A 20,086-nucleotide genomic window follows, 5' to 3' on the forward strand; every position below is an offset into this window, starting at 1 on the left:
AAATCTGAGTGTTTGTAGTTTTCATATTATAGATGGGAGACTTTGACTCACCACATACTCTGCTTTCACAGATTATTGTAGAGTGCATAAATGAAAAGGACAGACTGGTTGTGTAATTATGTAAAAGAACACCACAACAAAGATGGCTGTAAACCTCTTATCCACAGTCCACTGAAAGTAAAGAAAGAAAAAAAGTATGGTTCATATAGTGAGCTGTGTTTGTGCCTCTGAAAAGAAATGCAAGTTCTCACCACTGTGACTGATACCATCCACAGACATGTCGGAGTCTAAAGCTTTAAGCCAACGATCGCAAATCTGGGAGGAATGCGGCTAAAATAACTGCCTACCTTTCTATCTGATCAGTTTTTCACTCAGTGCTGAGCTCTGTTCTAACCCCTCTCTCATGCAAGTTCAGCCCCCATTGCTCCAAGGACTTGAAGCATGAAATAGGCTTGCCAGCATGTGGATGTCAGATTCTGTGATGTTAAAACAGAAACCACTTGATCGACACTAGCTGTCTGGAAGGAAGGGAGTCGTGCAGCGTGTGACAGGGTTATTTCAATGCCTTCGGTGTGAATTAATGACGACGGCATTTAAATTCAGTAGAATTGTGGTCATAAAGCCACAGTATGTAACATTTTTGATTGTATTTTATAACTTCAAATTTAATTTAACATAATGTGTAGAGACAGAACAGCACTGGGAACGTTGCAGAGATATTACTTTCTAAAGTTTGTTGTTGTTTTTTTTTTAGAGCTTGTCCTAACTAATTAGAAAAAGGCCTGTGTGTCACATGCTGAAGTGAAAGGACACCACAGGCTTTAACACAGTGTTATTATGTGACGGCCTGGATGTATTGATTTAGTGTCTAATGCTACAGCTAGCTGCATTTCCAAAATGTTTATGTTGTAGCTTTTATGCTTTTGAGGTTTTGAACAACAAGCTGTTCGAAGACTGAGTTGTGAAAATTGTGAATGCTGTTTAGAGATATTATACAGGTTGAACAATTCCACTCACTACTATGTCTTCTTTTTGTAATCGTCCCACTTTTTGAGAGCATTTATGAATTTATTTACGACTAAAGACCTTGGAGAAGTGGGGCTGGCCCTCCACGCCGGTGAGCTCATCAATAAACTGAAATCCATCATTGCATGCTAGCTTGAATACCAATCTCCCTTCATCATTGTCTCCGTTAATACAGAATATTAGAGTCAGATTTCTGTGATGAAGTGCCCCAAGGCGCAAGGTGGAGTTTTTGGTTTTGTTTTTTCCCCTTTTTGTCTTCCCGCTTCATCAGGCGTGACCCTGTCATCTCCTCAGGCGACGCAGGGAGATTGTTCTGCTCATGAGAATTGACTAGCTAATCCAGAGCAAAGCACTCCCAGACAGAGCAGACACTGCATGCTGCCTTCATCAGTCAAAGCTTTGGCATTACTACCATCCTGAGCCACTGATGAATTTGCTATCAATGCTCTACAAAGGTGTGTGTGTGAGTGTGTATGGTCCATACACACAGCTTGACATTTATTATTGAGTTCAGCATCTTACTTGAGATGTAAGGCTCTATGAAATATATTAAAGCAATCTGCCTTGAAAGACGTGTGTAGGATCAGATACAAAAATGTCCACACGTGCTCTCATTCCCATGCAATACTGTACGTGAAAGTGAGGCACTTGACAAATCTGCCCTTCTGGCAGATTTTTAACACCTCATTTATACCCATGACAATCTTTGTGGTTAAGGCTAAGATGATACTAAATAGCTCCAATCAGAGGCAACATTTTTGCTTATCTGCACTTGCTTTATTTCTATAGTTTGTGCTGACAATTGTTAAATTCTATACAGGTTAATACAGGCAGCTGTTGGTTTGCATTCATTTCTGTACCACACGTACAACCTGGAGATCTTTGTAACTTGCTTGAGTTGGTTTTTCACAGTGCAGATGAAGTGTGCCTTAATATTAAGTAGTGTTAAAGTAAACAGTAAATGCTAATTGAGTTAAGAAGTCAACACTGCATTTAGCTAAAGCAGACTTCATGTTCGATGTTCAGTGTGATGAAGGAAACAATTGTATGTTAGCAGTTTTAAGATATACAGAAAAAGGGGGATTCAATAGAACGATCAGGTTTAGCTTTCTCTCTCTCACTCTTTTTCTCCTCAGATTACAAGATTATCTTGAGAGATTCAAGTCAATTAATGTCTACTACCTGCAAATGGCTAACAATCAGTATCCCATCAAGCTTTTAGTGTGGGGGCTCTGCATAGTAAATGGTTCAAATTCATATAGAAAAACTTATTTTTTATATGAAAAAAGAAGTTTCTGTCTGATTTAAAATAATATATAAATTGCAATAGCTCATCAGATAAATCTGTGAAATTCATCTGACTCTTGGGAAGTAGTCAATACAGGCAAAAGGGACCATTCTTGAAAGGGTGCATTAGACTGAAGGCTCTCTTGCATGCAGTTTTCTGTGGAATAACACCTTGGATTCTTGGGGACTTTATAGGCGTCTAGATTTTAAAGTGCTTGCTCGTTTGCACTTTGTCACAAAGACAGAAAATATAACGTGGAGTCAAAATACCATGTGAATCAGAGGAGCCCACCTTGTGATATGTTGAAGATAAACATCTACTGTGCATGTAGGGAGTCTACAAGTAATTCATTTACAGATAAAATTTCAATTCATTATTAGTAATTATTGAGGATTATATTAAGGAGGATAATAAAGTAGTTTTACAACTGCAGCATGTAAGTGTTTTTATTACTTGCAGGAGTGCTTGGCTGAAAAGCATTTGATGAGCTCTGGTGCTGCCTTCTGTGTGCTTTGGCTCATAGATACAGGTAGTAGTTCATAGTACATTCACCTATTGGGCACAACTCTGACACCAGTGGTTATAATAATGTCATGGAGGACAAGGCTCAGAATTGTCCCTCTGAGCAGTCTGCAGCTACACAGCTTCATACAAAATGCACCAAAATGTGATGCACTGGGTGCAAGTGTGGTAGGAATACACAAGCTCAGGACTTAATGAACGTCCAAGTATTGGTCCACTTCAAATCTTTAGGTTTGGTAAAGGTAATTATTGCAAAATGGTAAATAAGTTAATTTAAAATAATAAAATGAATAAAAAGTGTCTACAATCACTGTTCGTAAAGTTAGAGATGATTTTAACCACTTTATTTGCTGACAGGTTATTAACTATCAGCATTTATTAGTTCAAAATAATTTTATAAAACACATATTTTTATATTAAAACCACCAGGTGGTATTAATGTTGTGGCTAATTGGTGTATTTGTCAATGTCTGTTTTTGCCTTTGGTTACAGTGAATGCTCCTAATTCTAACATTTCTTAATCCCATTAGCATGTGTGCTCTGAAATCAAAAATTTATTTATTTTAAATATATTCAAGGGAGTGCTTATGGGTTAAGCTTTTAACCCAGCGTGGCATCACTGAGTGGTTTTAGAGAGATTCTGTTTGAATATAATCATTCAAGCAGGGCTCCGGCTCGGCTGCAAAGTCAAAACAAATAAGAGGATGTGGGCTGTTTGCTCCCCATCATGAGAACACTTGCTGCTCACATTTTTGACCCTGACTGCTCTTTTATTCACTTTTTATTTAACACATACCTGATTTGGTTAGTCCCTTTGCTCTGAGCAGCTGAGGTGCACTGTATGCGTTCAGACTGCTGATGTATAGGTTTAGATCCATACCTAGATCCATTCATCTTGGAGGGAAAATGATGTTGAAGCCCACAGTAGCTAGTGCTGCACTTCTTCGCAGCATTTCTCTGTCATTAAATATGTTTTCTTCATGAGGACGTTTGGATGGAATTGATTGTGTTGCACTGTCGCTGGACTCAGTCTACCATCTAATGATGTGTTGATTTTGTCAGATGGCCAATTATATTACAAGCATCCAAGCGGGGTACACACACCCATAATGCGTCTAAATTTCACAGTTATTATGTCCTGGAAATGTCAGTGTTTTTAAGTTAATCTGTGTGTATCATTATATATCAAATTTGAAGAAGACTGCTGTTCTTCAGACCATAAACGTGCCTCCAATATATAGCATGTGTGGTGCAGTAGGGCTGCCTGTCACAGCAGCAGCATTCATACTGCCATTGTCTGCAGCCGGCTGAATGAGAATTCTTCGGGAACAATAAACCTGTTAATTGATTTTTGTCTCCAGTAACAGGCAAAAATTGAACCCTACCCCATTTTCCTTCCCACTCAATGTGAGGGGGGGAAAGGCAATCTAACCCACCCCCCTTCGAGACAGTTTGTGTCATTCCCTATCAATTTTCAACCTCCAATCCCATTCCAATTTCAACTGCCTCATGGCCACTGGACAGATTGCTGGACCTTTTGCAACAGTGTTTTCTGAATTCTACTGTTTTTGTAGAGGGACAGGGAGAGTGGCAGAAGGAAAGGACAAGACGTGAGACAGTAAAAGAGACCATATCTGCATTCAACTATAAAAGGAATGCCCAGTTGAAAATGAGTTCTTCTACTGATTACAGTAGCTGAGTAGTATTTGTGAGTTTGAGAACTTTGAAAATCTTAGTGTGGACAGTTGGAAGATGCCTTTGTAACTTAAAATAAGGTCTGTTTTCTCTTTACATGTCTTTTTCACTTTTTTTTTTTGCACTAGTACACTTCATGAGGAAATGATGGCAGATTGTTTGTCCCTAAAGAAGCTGCTGATATTTTGGAACAATTTTTACTGCGCCAAAGCTGTCACCTGAAGGCTGCAAGACTTAAGGTCAAAATTGTTTTGCCTAAATCGTACAAGTAGGAAATGGCACTGATCAGATTCATAATTGACCGGTACCAACTACATGCAAGCTGATGCCATTCCACACTTTTAGGCATTGACATTAGTGGTAAAAAACTGAGATTTTATTCACAGTTTTGATTAATCATAATAACCACAGGCAAGAAGAGCGTTTAGGGAACTGGAACGTAATCGAGGCAGAGATGAAGTGGGGGGTCAATGAATGCACATATTTATTTGCTGATTGAGTCAGAGACAAAGATCAGTCGTCATTAGCCTCAGTTTAATCCCTATGGCACTTCACTGTTACATAAGTCTTCAGTCTGAGGCACATATTAGGATTGTGCTATTTAAGGAACTGTTCATAGCTTTGTGTATTTCTCTTCCATTAGTATTCAAACACCAAGCTACTACTACTGCTTCAGTCTTTACCTAAAACCCAGTTTTTACGATTTAATGCTTTTCTGTAAAGTTTCTGTGATATTTGCAGTTTAAGACCTTGGGTCAACTGTTATTTTGTTTGTTGTATTGTTTCTTTTTTTCTTAACTTTTATTACACTTTAGTGTTGTTCTGTAGGGATTCACACGTCTTTTAGAAATGTGCTGTATTTTATGCAAGACAATTTAAAAACGTTTTTTTAAGATATACTACTTACAAATCAGTTTATATTAGTGTTTAAATGTGCTCAAAACTTTCATCTTATTTTCATCGATACTTGTATCATTACCTTTGCTCATTGAGACTTTGTACTTCACTGAGCAAGTAACTCCTGTGAGTTACTGTAGGAGATTTGGAACATTGGTGAAGAGAAATTGTTGTATTATTTAAATGTTGTTGATAATTTACCTGACTTATTTAAACTTCAAACTACATCACAATTTACAAACTACATTTTAAAGACTAGAGATTGTGACTCAACTTCAGGTTTCTTTTAACCCACTGTACTGTGTTGGGGCACACAGCTCTTCTGTGTGTGCAACACAGATGTACAGTGCTTAGTGTGGTCAGTGTTTATTTTTCCTCCAGTTAAAATAATTTACATAAACCTGTCAAATTGTTTCACTATGTGTGTTTTTTGCCCTGTAAACCTTGTTTAATGATATACCACTTTCCCCAAACTTGGTGAATTGAGAAGGAAGTTATACTTATCAACTCAAACAGTGGCAAAAACTGGCATATACTGAATATTTGTATGAATTGTTCGTTTGTGAGGTATTAAGTTTATTTTATTGCAGACTTATATTGTAGCTGTCATGTATGAGCAAAAACTCTGCTGCATCTGCTGTCAGTGAGGATTCGGTAGCATTGTAGGCTGAGTTAACAGCAGAGGTGGCAAGCGTCTGACCTTCCTACATCTTCTTATCCCTGGTACTGGGGTTGTGATGGCAGAGTCACACCAGTAAAATCACACCAGCAAAATAAAATACAACCCTGTCTTGTCCCTGTCCCTGTCAACTTTCTGTGTGCTCACAGTGGTATACACTGACAGAAACATTTCTTTTTATATTTACCATCCCTTATTTTTCTGTTTTGAAAGACAAGCGATCAGGGCCAAAAGGTTCATGTTGAGCATGAGTGCAGCTAAAAACAGCAGCTTTGGTTGAGATGATAATTTTTCCCTGTGGTTGCTGTGGTGAGCAATTTCATGAACATTTTGAAAACCTATTATGCTTTTTCTTTAACCTCCCAAGGTTGCGTCTGTTCTTTCTCATGATTCCCTTAAACCTGTTTAAAAAAAATGTCAATGCAAGTTATGTTTTTTTAGTTGCTCCTCACCACCAGATGCATTATATAAAATCAGCTAATATTTTCCTCAGTTTCAACATCTGATATGTTTAAGTTCTTTTGTGAATAAAATATGGGTTGATGAGATTTGCAAATCCCTGCCTTGTGTTTTTCTTTACGTTTTACACATCGTCCCAACTTTTTGGGAAGTGAGGTTCTATATAAAGATGCAAAATGGAGAACCTTATACTTCATGAGACAAAAGTTGGCTGCTATGCAAAAAGTACCTTCCATGAGAATGAGCTGTATGGAGGCCTGGGGGCCAAAGCAGGAGTGATAGCACTTATCAGAAAGCTATGACTCTAGCTACAGTGTGTGTGCTTCTTGCCAACCTAGAGGCAATGCGGACATTAAAAATAGGTGACTATCTTTACTCCACTCCACCCAACCATCCTCCTCAACCTCTGACTGTCTTATCTCGAGTGCTCCAGCACTGTGGCTGTCTGCAGAAAACTGACGAAGACAATAACATATCTGTATCTCTTTCTACCTAACACACACAGCTAATACGTGCTGTGGCATGCTTTGAAGTTAATCTAGCATTTCCTATCCTGGATGTTGAGGCTTCTGGTGCTGGTAAAGTGCAGGAATTTAACCATCATCTGTCACTGGTGCAATAGATTTGACTGTTGGTTGTGTTATTCAGTTTTATGACACATCACATTTGTCACCATGTGTTTAATTTAAGTCAGAAATGAATATTATGTGGATGTGAAATCTCCCTATTTTCTGCAGGTTTATTTAGATCAGGAAATACTTTGTCCCTGTCTATGAAAACCTGCTTAGTATTTGTCTACAACAGTTCATCTAAATCACATGACACATACAGAAAGGTTTGACTCAAAGCAAACATTTTGTTTGTAAAGTTGTTTCATTTGATCATTCTAACTTTTTCAGAATGTTTAAATAATAGTCTTAGTTTAGTGACAGCTTTTGTGCTGCTTTAACACTTTCTTGCTGACTAAAAAGTACAAATAGATCTATAAAACACTGAATTACAACAAGTCTTGGATTCCTAGGTAAAATAATACATTCACTGAAAATATTTGCATTATTATCTGTGAATGTAAAGGAAGTATAAAGTACTCTGTGTGTAGATAGATATTCTCTGTGGCTTACTGTGTACAGTATGTCTTCACTGATGCAGCATTTTTATGTTTTACCTGATTTGTGGTGGAACTAGTTTTTACCACTAGACAGACAGTTTGGTAGTTTAGTGCAAACATGTGATTACACTGAGCATGAAGTTGTTTATTAAAGCTACAATATGCAACTCTTTTTAGTAAGTGGACAGAGCTTAATACAAGAGTAAACAACCACCATGACAGATTGTGATCCAGTCAACGAACCATCCGCTGAGGTGGATCTTACTCAAAATGCAATTTAAAACCAGTGGTCATAGATAATCACAAGGTTCAACAGTCTTTTGTGTTGACATGTGTCACTCAGGGTTTGACGTTCTGTGGTTGGATAGAAGAGCGAGCCTTGGTCAAAACCTTTTGAAACGAATATCTCTGCATTGCTGTCAGTGCTGTTCTAAGGTATTGTAGAGGTGAATATACCATTATATTTTATTAAGGCAAAGCAAATAGTATGTTTCATGCATACACGTAATCAAGGTGCTTTACATTAATTTTATTAAAATAATAAATATTAACCCTAACACTAACCCAACATATTAAAACAAGTCAACAGTAAATGTGCAAATGTTCAAGTTGGATAATGAGGAGTACCTAAATTTCAGGCAAACACATGAGGGTTTTAAAACTGAATTGAAAAGCCAAAGATGGGTCTTTGGTGCTTTGTGCAAGATCTGTGTTACCTATAACTATAATAAACTATACTATAATCTATATACTATAAACTCTACTATACTAACTATAATAAAAGCTGTTATCATATGAGTCCAAATATCAATCAAATATCATCTATGACTAAACAAATCTGAGGTGGCCCTAAGAGCTCAAGCACTGGAATTTGATAAAACACAAGCAAATATACAAAAACAACTTCACCAATTTGACAACACAGGCACAGCATTAAGAAACGTGTTACAAAAAGCCACAACACAACGGAAATGGCTCTGGGAGCAACTAACAATAAGGGCGTTTCTCAATAAAGTCTGGACTCCGAGGACGGGTGAAGTATTTACAATTTGGGCAGCAGTGTTCTTAGTGACACCAGCAGCTTAGCTTAGTACTGATAATTACACTGAAACACAAAGTGAATAATATCATATATAAAAGGCTACTGACAACAGAGCTAGTGGTAAGACTACCACAGCTTACTGAGATAAGTCTGTTGTCCCCTGGGATGACCGTGGATGTTATCCATCAGATCCTCTCAGAAGCTGGTCTACAGCCTGCTGATATGAAAGAACGGTTCTCACAGTGCCGAAAACGTATGATCAAATTTACAAATCGAAACAATTTGGACAAACAGACCACATATTATAAATCTAAAGGGGTACTTTCTAGCATGAAAAAATATTACAACTTGAAAAAGTGGCGCAATAGCAGTACGAGGATGAAATTTTAATCAGCTCTGAGCTTAGCTGAAACCCTCCACCAAGACCTCTGGTTGGCCCACAAAGCACTCTGGGATACCTGGCTACCGCAACTCCAAACAAGTCTGCTCCCAAAGTACCCTCAATAAAATGGGCAAAGTGGGAACACTTCCAGGTTTCTGATCTGTACTTGGGTAGATGGAACCTTTGAATAGGAATGGTACTTGGGCTTTGGTTGTTGAACTTTCACAAGTCCGTGAGAATGCAAGTACAGACAGGAACACGTATTGAGAAATGGATTACATTATCAAATAGAAATGTCACTTTTAGGTGTCCCCCAGAAGCATTGCTATTACAGTTCACATTTCTGGTTGTGGCTTTTTGCACAGGTTTTCTCAGTTTGGTTGTGTTGTACCTTTTTTCAGTGCGTTTCTTAATGCTGCCCCTGTGTTGCCAAATTAGTGAAGTTCTTTGTGTATATTTGCTGGAGTTTTCTGAAATTGCAGTGCTTTGATTTCTCAGGGCCACCGTATAAATCCCTACTAAGTAACTTACTGTCTCAAGGGTTTGAGGATCATAAAAACCAGAATCATTAGCCACTATTTGTTTGGTGTAACGTTAATACCAACATTTTTGCATCTTTGTGCCAATTGCTACTTACTTTTCTACGTATTGTACAATCTAGACAGTATGTATACACTTGAATGTGAATGTGATTGGGATTGAATCGATTCAGTGGGTAGGATTTTGTCTTGTGTTTTCGGTTATTTCCAGAACAGCTCTTTGGTTTGCCAGTAAGGGTGTTGCTGCTTGAGTTGCTCCGTAAAATGTGGTTCTATTACTGGGTTCATTAAGTATACCTCTGTGTAATGACGCTCCACTTGCCGGGATTTTTTTTTTCCTCAACCCTTCTCTTAATAACCCCTTTTACATTTCATTTTCATTATTTAGTGGGCAGCCACTTACATTTAGTCAGTGAACACAAATTAACAGACTCAAAGGCTCTGGGAAGCAGGTACATCAAATACAGGCAGTGAACTGGTCTTAAAGGTTTGACTGAGTTCAGTGAAGGAAAGGTGAGAGCTAAAGTGATCCACGTGGTGCTGTATGGACTCGGAGCAAGGCTGCATACGCTACATATCCTCGCAGTTTGTTGTATCAATCACAACTGTGGGTCCAAGATGGCGGGTTAGGAGCACAACACCAGGTCTGTAAGATGAGTGAAGTCTGAGCTGCTGGTGTCACGGCCAAACCACAGGATTAAAAGATAGTCCTGTCATTCACATAGACATCACTCAATAACAACGACTGTGTTGCCAGTGACATCAGACAGTGTGGGTGTTTCTAGCATGTTCAGAAAACCACAAACACCTATGCAGTAACCTATTATGTTAATATTCAGGTGGTTTATTTTTAAAATATTTTGTCTTTTCTTTTTTTTTATGGATGTCATTTGCGATGTTATTTAGAGCATTATAGAATAAGGTCTGTTGTATTTGCTTTTTTGTCTTGACAAAATAACAAAAACACTGTCGGATGGCAGAATGTTTTCATAGGAAAGGCCTGATCTGATCGTCGGCGAGTTCCTTTAACCAAAATTTGAGTTTTTCCTCTTTAATCTTGAAGACTCTTGATTTTACTCTAGGCTTTGTTTTGAAAATTAAATTGCTTTTACAGTAACTGTAACTACATCTGTTTCCACTGTGACATAAAACAGGTTGATCAAATATTGACATATGTAGTGTTAGTGTTCTACAATTACTGCTAACCTGCTGTCACAGCTATCTAAATGTACTTTCAATTATTCAAAATATTGTATCTGGCCGTGATGTGGTCATTTAAAGTAACAATATACAGTAGATGCAACTCCTCATTAGGTCACAGAATCTGAAGGGGAACATAAGTTGGTGTTGTTGTCCCCTCTGACATATCATTACAAAACTTAACCATCAGAGGCTCAATTATTGATGGATTTAAAATAAGAGAAAATAAGAATATTAGCTGAACATTGTTTGGTAGAAATCGCTTACAGATTTCTTTAATCTGGCTGATGCTATGGCGTAACACTGTTGAAAGACATACTGTAAAAAATGAACAATATGGGCAGACATACTGTGTAAGGATTATTTCCACAGATGCTCAGCAGAATGCAAAGCCTTTGCTGGAAAGCTGCTTTTAGCACTGTTTGTTGATCTGCACTATACATCTTCACACAGCCTTTATTATAAAGCTGAAAGTGCAGTCTGAATTCTGCCTTCAATTTGTCTGTTCCTCTCAGAGTATTTTGGCATATTCAGTCTCCTGTTCTCAGTTCTCCCATTCATCTCTGATTGATTTTGTTTTGTTTTTTGTTGTTGGGTTTTTTTAGGCAGTTATATTGGACCTGGGAAATGAGAGTATGAAGTGTGATTTATGCTAGGCACTTGATAGTGGATTCATTCAAGATGGGGCTGAGCAGTTCTCCTCAGCCTTTCTCTGCCCTGAGGATGCATGAAATTGAGTAGACTGACTCTACCCATTCTCATATAAATTACACTCCATATGCTCCACCTTGACAGGCACATTCCCTGTGCATAAAAGTTAAATTTGTATTTTAAAAATATTGTTTGTGAGGTTTGATTTGAGAAATGGAAGTGTGACATTTGTCTGCTGTGGCTTGTTTTAAAGGCATATGAAGTTCTCTTTCTGCTGCTGATACTTTAAAGGCACTTTGAAACATTTTCAGTGGCTAGAATTGTGAAGAAAAATCAGTTTCTCTTTGCTGCTGTTTTTTATTTTATTGTCTGCTTCTTTGTGACAAAGCCATAGAGCAGCTCACCCCAGTCACTGAATATTAAATGGATCTCTTCTTTTCTCATAAATCCCTCCAACAGTAGTTTCAACAGGCAGCTTCAAAGGCAATTTTTATTATGTCAGTGCCTTGTCTTTACTCATGCACTGGACCTCACCAATCCATGCGATACCTATTACTGACATTAATTTGGTCCTGCAGTTGTCTCAATTACAAAGGAAAACATAACCTCCAATGGCGATGTTAAAATGATTTTGCCTTTCAGGCCATGTGTGTAGTCATGCAGCTAATGCACAACTGAGATTAGATTAAATATGCATAGCTATCATTATTACCCCTTTTTTTTCTTCAAATCAAGACCACACACATTTTAATATATGTATTTTAGGGCATGATATGGTGTCTGTATTAAAGCTTTTATTCCCTTCTGTGTTGTAGTCCTGCTGCGTGAGGAGGTGGCCCAGCTCCAGGAAGAGGTGCACCTGCTGCGGCAGATGAAGGACATGTTGAGTAAGGACCTGGAGGAGACCCAGGGAGGCTGCTCGGCCGACATGCTCTCTGCCACTGAGCTCCGCGTGCAGCTTGCCCAGAAGGAGCAGGAGCTGGACCGAGCCAAGGAGGCTCTGCAAGGTAAGGACTTCACCAGGAAGCAATCTCTGAGCAATTTAAAACAGTAACATCAACATTATTATAAAATATGGACAATGATGCTGCAAGAGCCAAAGCCAAAAAATTTCTTTTGCAATGGGTTTTGAATGGAAAAACTAAATAAAAAAGATTTCAATAAGATATGTATTATAGTTAATATAATATCATAGTTAAATCTTGTTCATTCTGACAGTGGCCAGCAATATTGGTCACTGCAAAGTCCCTGGTTTGATGCCATTTACAAGCTTGTTAAATGTCATGCATCACAACTGTCTCTGCACTTTTTGTTTCATTTTCCTTTCAATGGTCAAAAGCTAAAATATTACAAAGGAAGCCTTTCCAGAAATTACATTTTATTATTCTGTTACAAGAAAAGAAATTGTTGATGTGCTTCCATTTGCGTTCATTTACTCAAAATGTGATGTGGATAAAACTTAATAAATCAAGTGGAGTAAAAAAATCCAGAAAAATAAATGTTTATTTTGTTCATCAGAAAATGTTCATGAATTAAAAGAAAAAAAGTGATTGAGACTAGAAGACTACATTTGACTTTTTAAGGTTTTAATCCAGCATTTTCTTTTTACTGTTACCGCAATTGTAACACAAATCTGCCAAAAATTGTCATTGCTGTCTGTTAAAATTACTTTACCGGCTGCTGATATGAGCAGTTGATATCATATATCGCGCAAGAATGGGCTAAAATATCTTTGCTTTAAAAAGTGAAGCAACTGGTCTCTCAGTTCTTAAACGCTGACAGCGTTGTTAAAATGTGAGGTGATGCAACACACAGTTTTGGAAATAGGGTTGTAAAAGTTCCGTATTAACAGAGCTGTTGCTGTGTTCTCAATTTAAATATGATGGAAGATGTGATAAAAACGCTGTCTTCAAACTTGTATCCTGAAATTTAAGCATTAAAAAAATTATTCAAGTGTCATGTTTTGACCTGAAAAGACAAAAATATGGAAGGTTTGGAAGATTTGTTCCTAGGAAAAGAAGGTTATGTCTGCTGCCATAGTAAGTCAGTAGAGGAGTGCCGCCTTACGTTTGCAAGTACAAATAGACTCTGGCAGTTTGCAGTGTTGTGAATTAGGAGATCTTGCACAGAACCACAGGAAATTGGTTCATTTATTTTATTTTTAGGTTTATATGCGTAGTAATAGATACAGTACAAGTAAAATCTAATATACTTAAATAACGTCTGACTACAGGTTACCATGAACATTTATTTAGCAAAAGAGAAGGCCCTCACTGAGGGCATTACCATTTGAAATGGCTTCTTTTCATAACTGATGAATTGCTTATGCGTAGTGCAGATTAATACAGACTGCTCTGTTAATGACCAGTAACCACAGTATTTTGTGCTGCATATCTGTTTTATGAATGAGTGTATACAAAATGATAATACACTTACAGCCTCCACAGAGGCTGTGTACAGGGTGAAGTAATGAACAAGGTCTGCCAGGCAGTGAACAGCGGATTGCAGGGCATCAAGCAGAGATGTCATCAGCATGGCAGTGAATCATTCTTTTCAAAGAATTATTGCCCATGGAATGAGGAGAGCGCAAAACCAACATTTGGTATCAGACAAACGCATGACATGCTGTCAATGGATTTTGTTGCTGCGACATTTCACTTGACACTTGCGGCCTACGCTTTTCAAATGAACTGAACTAAAAAACCCAAACGGACGAGAGCAGAGGAGAATGGAGCGCACATCAAATAAATGCCTAAAATACCTCTTCTTCAACTGGATATTTGGCTGCGGGAACAGACGGCACCAAGGAGCATGCTAACACTGGTATGACGCAGGTCTGTTAATGAAGGTCAAGGCCCACCAACCCCAGCAGGCCCTGAAAGTAATCAGTGGCTGATGAAAGCTTTAAAAAGGGGTCTTTGGTCGGCTTCTAAGGTTCAGAAACATTAAGCAGAGTGGATCTGGTGTGTGGTTAAGTAGGAGGACAACAGGAAATTGGCTGTTTGATTTGTTGGAGTAGATGCAGAGGCCTGTCTGAAGAAGCCAGAACTTGAGAAATTTGACATTCCTGTTGCTATTCGTCTTTTTATATAAGCTATAGAACACAAGTGTGAGGTTTTAGCCAGAGAGTGACTCCAAAGACAAAGTAAAATGGCAACCTTGTGAATTATTTGTGTTTTAGTGATTTTCTTGGCCCACACAGCAGTAGCCGGTTCTCAGCTCTTTTGTTACTCTACAGTTGTCACTTGTATCTTCATAAGCTGCCACAGCTTTTTGCTCAAACTCCATGAAGGATACTTTTTTCCAGCTATGGAATGCCTGCAACCGCATTAGCTAGTGTTTTGTTTACATACTGCATTTATTGGGTGCAGTTGGCAGTAAATTCGGGTTTTGTCCCCAGCAATATTTAGAGTTGCTTCCAAGCCGACTGTGGAAACGCATCTGTCATTTTGTCCTGTTGCCTTGTTTGTGTTTCTCTCACAGCTGCTTCCACCAAACACAGTCATGTTCTGTGCTGCAGATATTTGCACATGGAACTGGGCAGTACTGGTGATAATTACACTGTGTGGGATTGTTGTGATAAGGACAGCCAGCTCATTGTAATGTGTGACTTTATAAATATTCTGATACACCAAGTCAAGACAGAACAAGTTTATTTTGTGTTTAATAATATCTTAATAGGCCATCACAGTCAATGAAGAGAAAATTAAAAATGAGGAAGGCGATGACCAAATGTGTCCCGGAAAACAAACAAATGGTAATTAAAGAGATTTAGGGGGATGTCAAGGAAGCAGAAAAATGTTTGCAAAAACTAGCATTTTGTAATGATCAAGTATTGGGAAAAAACAATACATTTCTTGTATAAAATGCAGTATTTCTTTGCCTGAAAAACAGCTTCAAAAATGTTTGAGATCTTGTTATGATTCAAATGAACTAAGCTTTACATTGTTCACATCTGGTCCATCAAAACACAGAGTTAGCTGCTCTGAATGGCCACACTCATAGTTGGAGAGGAAGCAAGGAGTCATATGATACAATATTGGTGGTCTTTTTTGCCAAATAAGCTGTGGTCGCTGACCCAGCTCAAGTCAGAGTCTTTTGCACTGGGTTGCTATTCCGGAAACCGATAACCTTGATATGTACACTGATCATCACTACACTGAAACCACCAGGCTAATATTGTGGAGATCCTTGGGCACCAGGGGCATTTTTGCTAGTTCACGGTTTTGTTTTGTTTTTTCTCCTTGGACTTTCTTTAGTAGAACCTGACCACCCTGACAAGACCTGTTGTTATGGCGATTCTGACAACCCACCAATTCAATCCTTATTAAAGTTGCTCAGATTCTTAAGCTTATCTATTTTTCCTGCGTGCAACGGATCATCTCCAGGACCTGTTTACGTGCTGTCTAATATATCCCATCCCTTAACAGGTGCCATTGTAAAAAGATAATCAATGATGTTCACTTCAACTGTCACTGATTTTCAATAATCAGTGTTCTAATTCTAACGTTTTCTAAAGCCTTCAAAAGTCAGTCACTTTGTCTGCTTACTTTTGTATTTAAAGGGTGTAATACAGTAGAAACTCATTAGTTGTTGGAGATGGAAAGAGTTTAAATGGGCTTCTCCTGGGGAAAAAAACAAGGTCAAATGTTTGTGAAAAGACCTCATTAACTACAGCAATTTCCCTGTGCTTCCAATTGATTGAAGGCAAGGTGTCGACTGTATTTGATTCCCTCAGTTTTCGCAAGGCTGGCATATTGTGAACATCTCTCCAGATGCTCCAAACAAAGTGTTTTTCCCTGAAGAATGGGAGCAATGTTGGGAGATTTTAAGCGCCCTGGGGGCTTTCACTGAAGTGCTACCAACAATTATTGTGAAGCTGCCTTGTGCTTTTTTTTGTTGTTGTTGTTGTTATTAAATTATTTTCTTGTGTTTCTGCTCTGGATGAAAAAGCAAAAGGCTGGAGTGTGAGAGAAATGCATTGTCCCCTCTTTTGCTCTCTGCCACTTGAGATAATACCTGTTTACTGTGGGAATGGCTCACAGTTGTGCCACTCCTACCTCAGTTCAGACAGTTTGTGGCTAAATTACATACAGATTTTCTTGTGCCTAGGAATACAAAATGGATAATCCACACTAGTGCCACACTACATTTCTGTATGTTTCTCTTAAGTAATTCTTCATTTTCTTCCTGCCTGTCTCTTCCTTTATCGCCACCCTGTGCCTTTTGTTTGTGTGAGGCCCACATGGTTTCGACGCTAAGGCCTGAGCTCACTCCCACTGTGTGCAAGACATCGGTCTGTGAGCACTATAATTGTAATCGTGGGTAATTGCCAAGCTCTTACAATTGCAGGTTTTGTTATGAGGCCCGTGGGCACTCAATTCAACCCAACAGCTGATGCTTCAGTCGTTTCTAGAACCCCCCACCCCCACAGCACCAGAACCTTCACTTACAGAATTGACAATGAACTGAAACTGTTTTAACAATCCCAAAATCCCAAAGTGAAGGCATTACAAGAAAATAATCCACAGTTTGACTAACGGGGCGCACGGTTCTATTTGGTTGTTGTTTTTATGAATTTTCAAAGTATAGCTGACTCTACTGCTGTTTTAATTAGCTATTTCTGCTCGGGCTAATTACGATCACTCCCAGTTAATCCAGAGCTCGAATCCAAGCAATAAACAGTTATGTATCATCCAAGCACAACATGTCCGCTCTGTTTAGTGTCATTTCACACTACACCAGAACGTAGCTCTGTCCTTGACTACAAGAGCTCTTCCTTCACTTTGCATTTAAACACCAATACAAACACACACAAAGACACACACACACTCAAAGCTTATCAAGTTACTTAACCTGATAATATAAAAGTAATTGAAGCAGTTTTAGTAGTCTAGTTTTATTTAGAAATGGTTTTATTTATGATTTCAACTGAATGTTGGGAACCAAATATAAGTCATTGTGGTTGTCACAAATCTATTGTAATTTATTTCCTCAGTGCTTCCTCAGTGCTGGTAGCAGCTTCCCAGTAACAGGTAATGAGAGACACTTAGCTGTTCAAGGTGCACCTCAATCTAGTTGGTCTCAGTGAGATGTTTTTGGATCACACTGTCCCCTAGTGGTAGTGAAGAGTGCTTCTGTCATCAGAGAGACACTGTGTGAGTACCACTGTTTCTGAAACTTTGTTGCAGTTGTAAAACCTTTGCTTTCACTTGAAGAGTTAAGCCCATCCTTTCAACAAATTACTGTGTCAATTCACTTCATTTTGATCCAATGAAGACACGGAGATGAGTAACGAGGTGCTGCGACGGGATCAAAGTACCTGTAAGATTCTCTCTGTGATCCACCGATGACTCACTGTTGTTGTTGTTGTTGTTGTTTCGCTTAGTCGCCAGTAAGCGATATAAGAAATGTTTGATCTATTTTAGGGGGTAGTTGCAAGAGGTACAACATTAAACTTACAATATAACAAGGATTAATGTTTGAAGATCCATGCACTGCTTAACATTAACATGTCAGAATATCACTATGACTGCAAAGAAGGCTGATACATGACCAATGCAGAAACCAACCACACACAACTTTGTTTGTACAGAGGAAGTGTGGAGAGGAGCTCACTGTGCAGCTCTGAGGCTCCTACTTGATCATTCAGCTGGCAGATTTAAAATCCCAAACTGTGAACGATAGACTCCCTCCAATGAGCTGATGTCTCTTTTGTTCTCTTCTCAAATAATTATGTTAAGAGCTGACTAAAAGCCTGTCCTTCCTCTTTAGGACTGAAGTTATATGGAGTAGTCAGTGTCAGTGTGGAGTAGTTTCATTCATTAATGTGAAGTGCATCATTTGCTGAGGGGGTGTTGATAAGTGGGTCTATCTTTGTGATCCTGTTGTGTGATTTAGAAGCAAAACTAAACTTGCTTGCAGAGTAATCTTTGTTCAAACACAATATTAAAAAAAAAAATTCACTTAAAATGTTTAAAAACGTATGCTATGGCCACTGGTTCCTCAGATACCTCTGTATTGTTACCGCACACATTTGTCGTTTATTTTTCCACAAACAAATCCTTTTCAGTTAGAGGCCAAAGGAAAAACAGGAAATGTTATTTAGCAGAAATGATGGCTTAGATGTTGTTATATTTGTTCCATAATAGATGGGGTACACTAGACAATCAGTGGTGTTATTTAACCCCAGACAAGCGGTGAGTGGGATGTAAAAAATGTACCAAGTGAAGGGTATAAACTGCTGTGTTGATGATTTAGTTTTTTCACAATCAAGGATCATCAGAAAGTCTTTTCCTGGAACTGAATGTTAGACACTTAATTATGCCTTGAATTGGCCACAGCGTTTCCTGCCCAGTAAAATGTAATTTATTCATATAGTAAATACTACTTTTATGTCTGTTTTCTAAACAGGAAGCTACAGCCTGTGGCTAGTTTACTTGGCTTAGCATAAAGACGGGAAGCAGGACAGAACTACCAGCTTGACTCTGTCCAAATATCAACATAGCAGCAGTTTAATAGCTCTATAATAATGTGTTAAATCTAATTTCTCTAGCCCATAAACAATGTGTAGAAGCAACACCTGGCTGTGCAGGGGGTTATATATACATAATATGTGGGACTTTTTCTTGAGCAAGCACAGAAACTTCCCGGATACTTGTCAACACCATGTCATTGCCAGGCAATGAGCAGATAATCCAGTTTCCCATTTCTGCAAAGCTAAGCTAACCAGCTGATTCTAGTACGGCCATGAGTGCAGGATCAATCTTCTCATCCAACGCTGAGCAAGAAAGCAAATAAAAGTATCAAGCCAATGGGAACTCCCTGTGGAGTCGAGTGTTCCTGTTTTGTATTTAATGAGTTGGCCCACTCATTGCAGGCAATCTAAGCCCTTCAGCAGCAACACAAGTCCAGCAGACAAAGGCTTTTAGCACACTACAGTAGTAGATGCTCCTATTAAACTACTTAAAAACACGAGGACTTTGGTAGCAGAAGAGCCTTTTTGGAGTGAGATAAAAATTGGTTATGCAGATTTCAGAAGAGGGTGATATCGCATACTGATGTTCTTAGTTTTTAACACTGTGCTATGAGAACTGCAATTTACACTTTTGATAGTTAATGTGTCTTGTTTTGCATGATTCCTGGTCTGGCCTTTCTCCTCCTGTAGGTGGTTCCCTTTTGTTTCATCTTAAAACAGATTTTTGGCTCTTGGATCCAGTAGAAAAGTATGTAAGTCATTAATACAGTTGAGTGAAAACATTTGCATCCCCTTACCATAAAATGGCAAAAAGAATAAAATAGAAATAATATTTGTTCATCAACATATTATTTAATGCACATTGAGTAATGCACATTAAGTACAAATGTTTCATCATCAGAAGTAACAAAACTTGTCAAGAAGTGTATATATGAAAGTTGTAGCCTAGTAAATATATAATGATTATGTCAGTGTAAAAGTTTGCACCATCCATGCAAAACTCTATTTGTAATTAAGTTTATTATACCAAACCAGGTTTCTGATCTTTAAAGAGACAGTCAGCTTAATGCTTGGTGAGTGGCACCAGGTGTGTTAAAATGGAACTGCACTTTAAACTTGCA

At 38.3% G+C, this 20,086-nt stretch overlaps 1 protein-coding gene across 2 annotated transcripts in view; it reads left to right on the forward strand.

Annotated features, from left to right (window-relative positions):
* Positions 1–20,086, forward strand: part of LOC137139351 (kazrin-like) — a 144,981-nt gene that overhangs the window by 116,355 nt on the left and 8,540 nt on the right. For both annotated transcript variants that reach the window (XM_067526450.1, XM_067526451.1), the window contains exon 5: positions 12,304–12,495. In XM_067526450.1, the coding sequence (XP_067382551.1) occupies positions 12,304–12,495 (192 nt within the window). The remainder of the gene's footprint in view (positions 1–12,303; positions 12,496–20,086) is intronic.

This window comes from Channa argus, chromosome 13, assembly GCF_033026475.1.
Source record: "Channa argus isolate prfri chromosome 13, Channa argus male v1.0, whole genome shotgun sequence".
NCBI classification, from domain to species: Eukaryota; Metazoa; Chordata; class Actinopteri; order Anabantiformes; family Channidae; genus Channa; species Channa argus.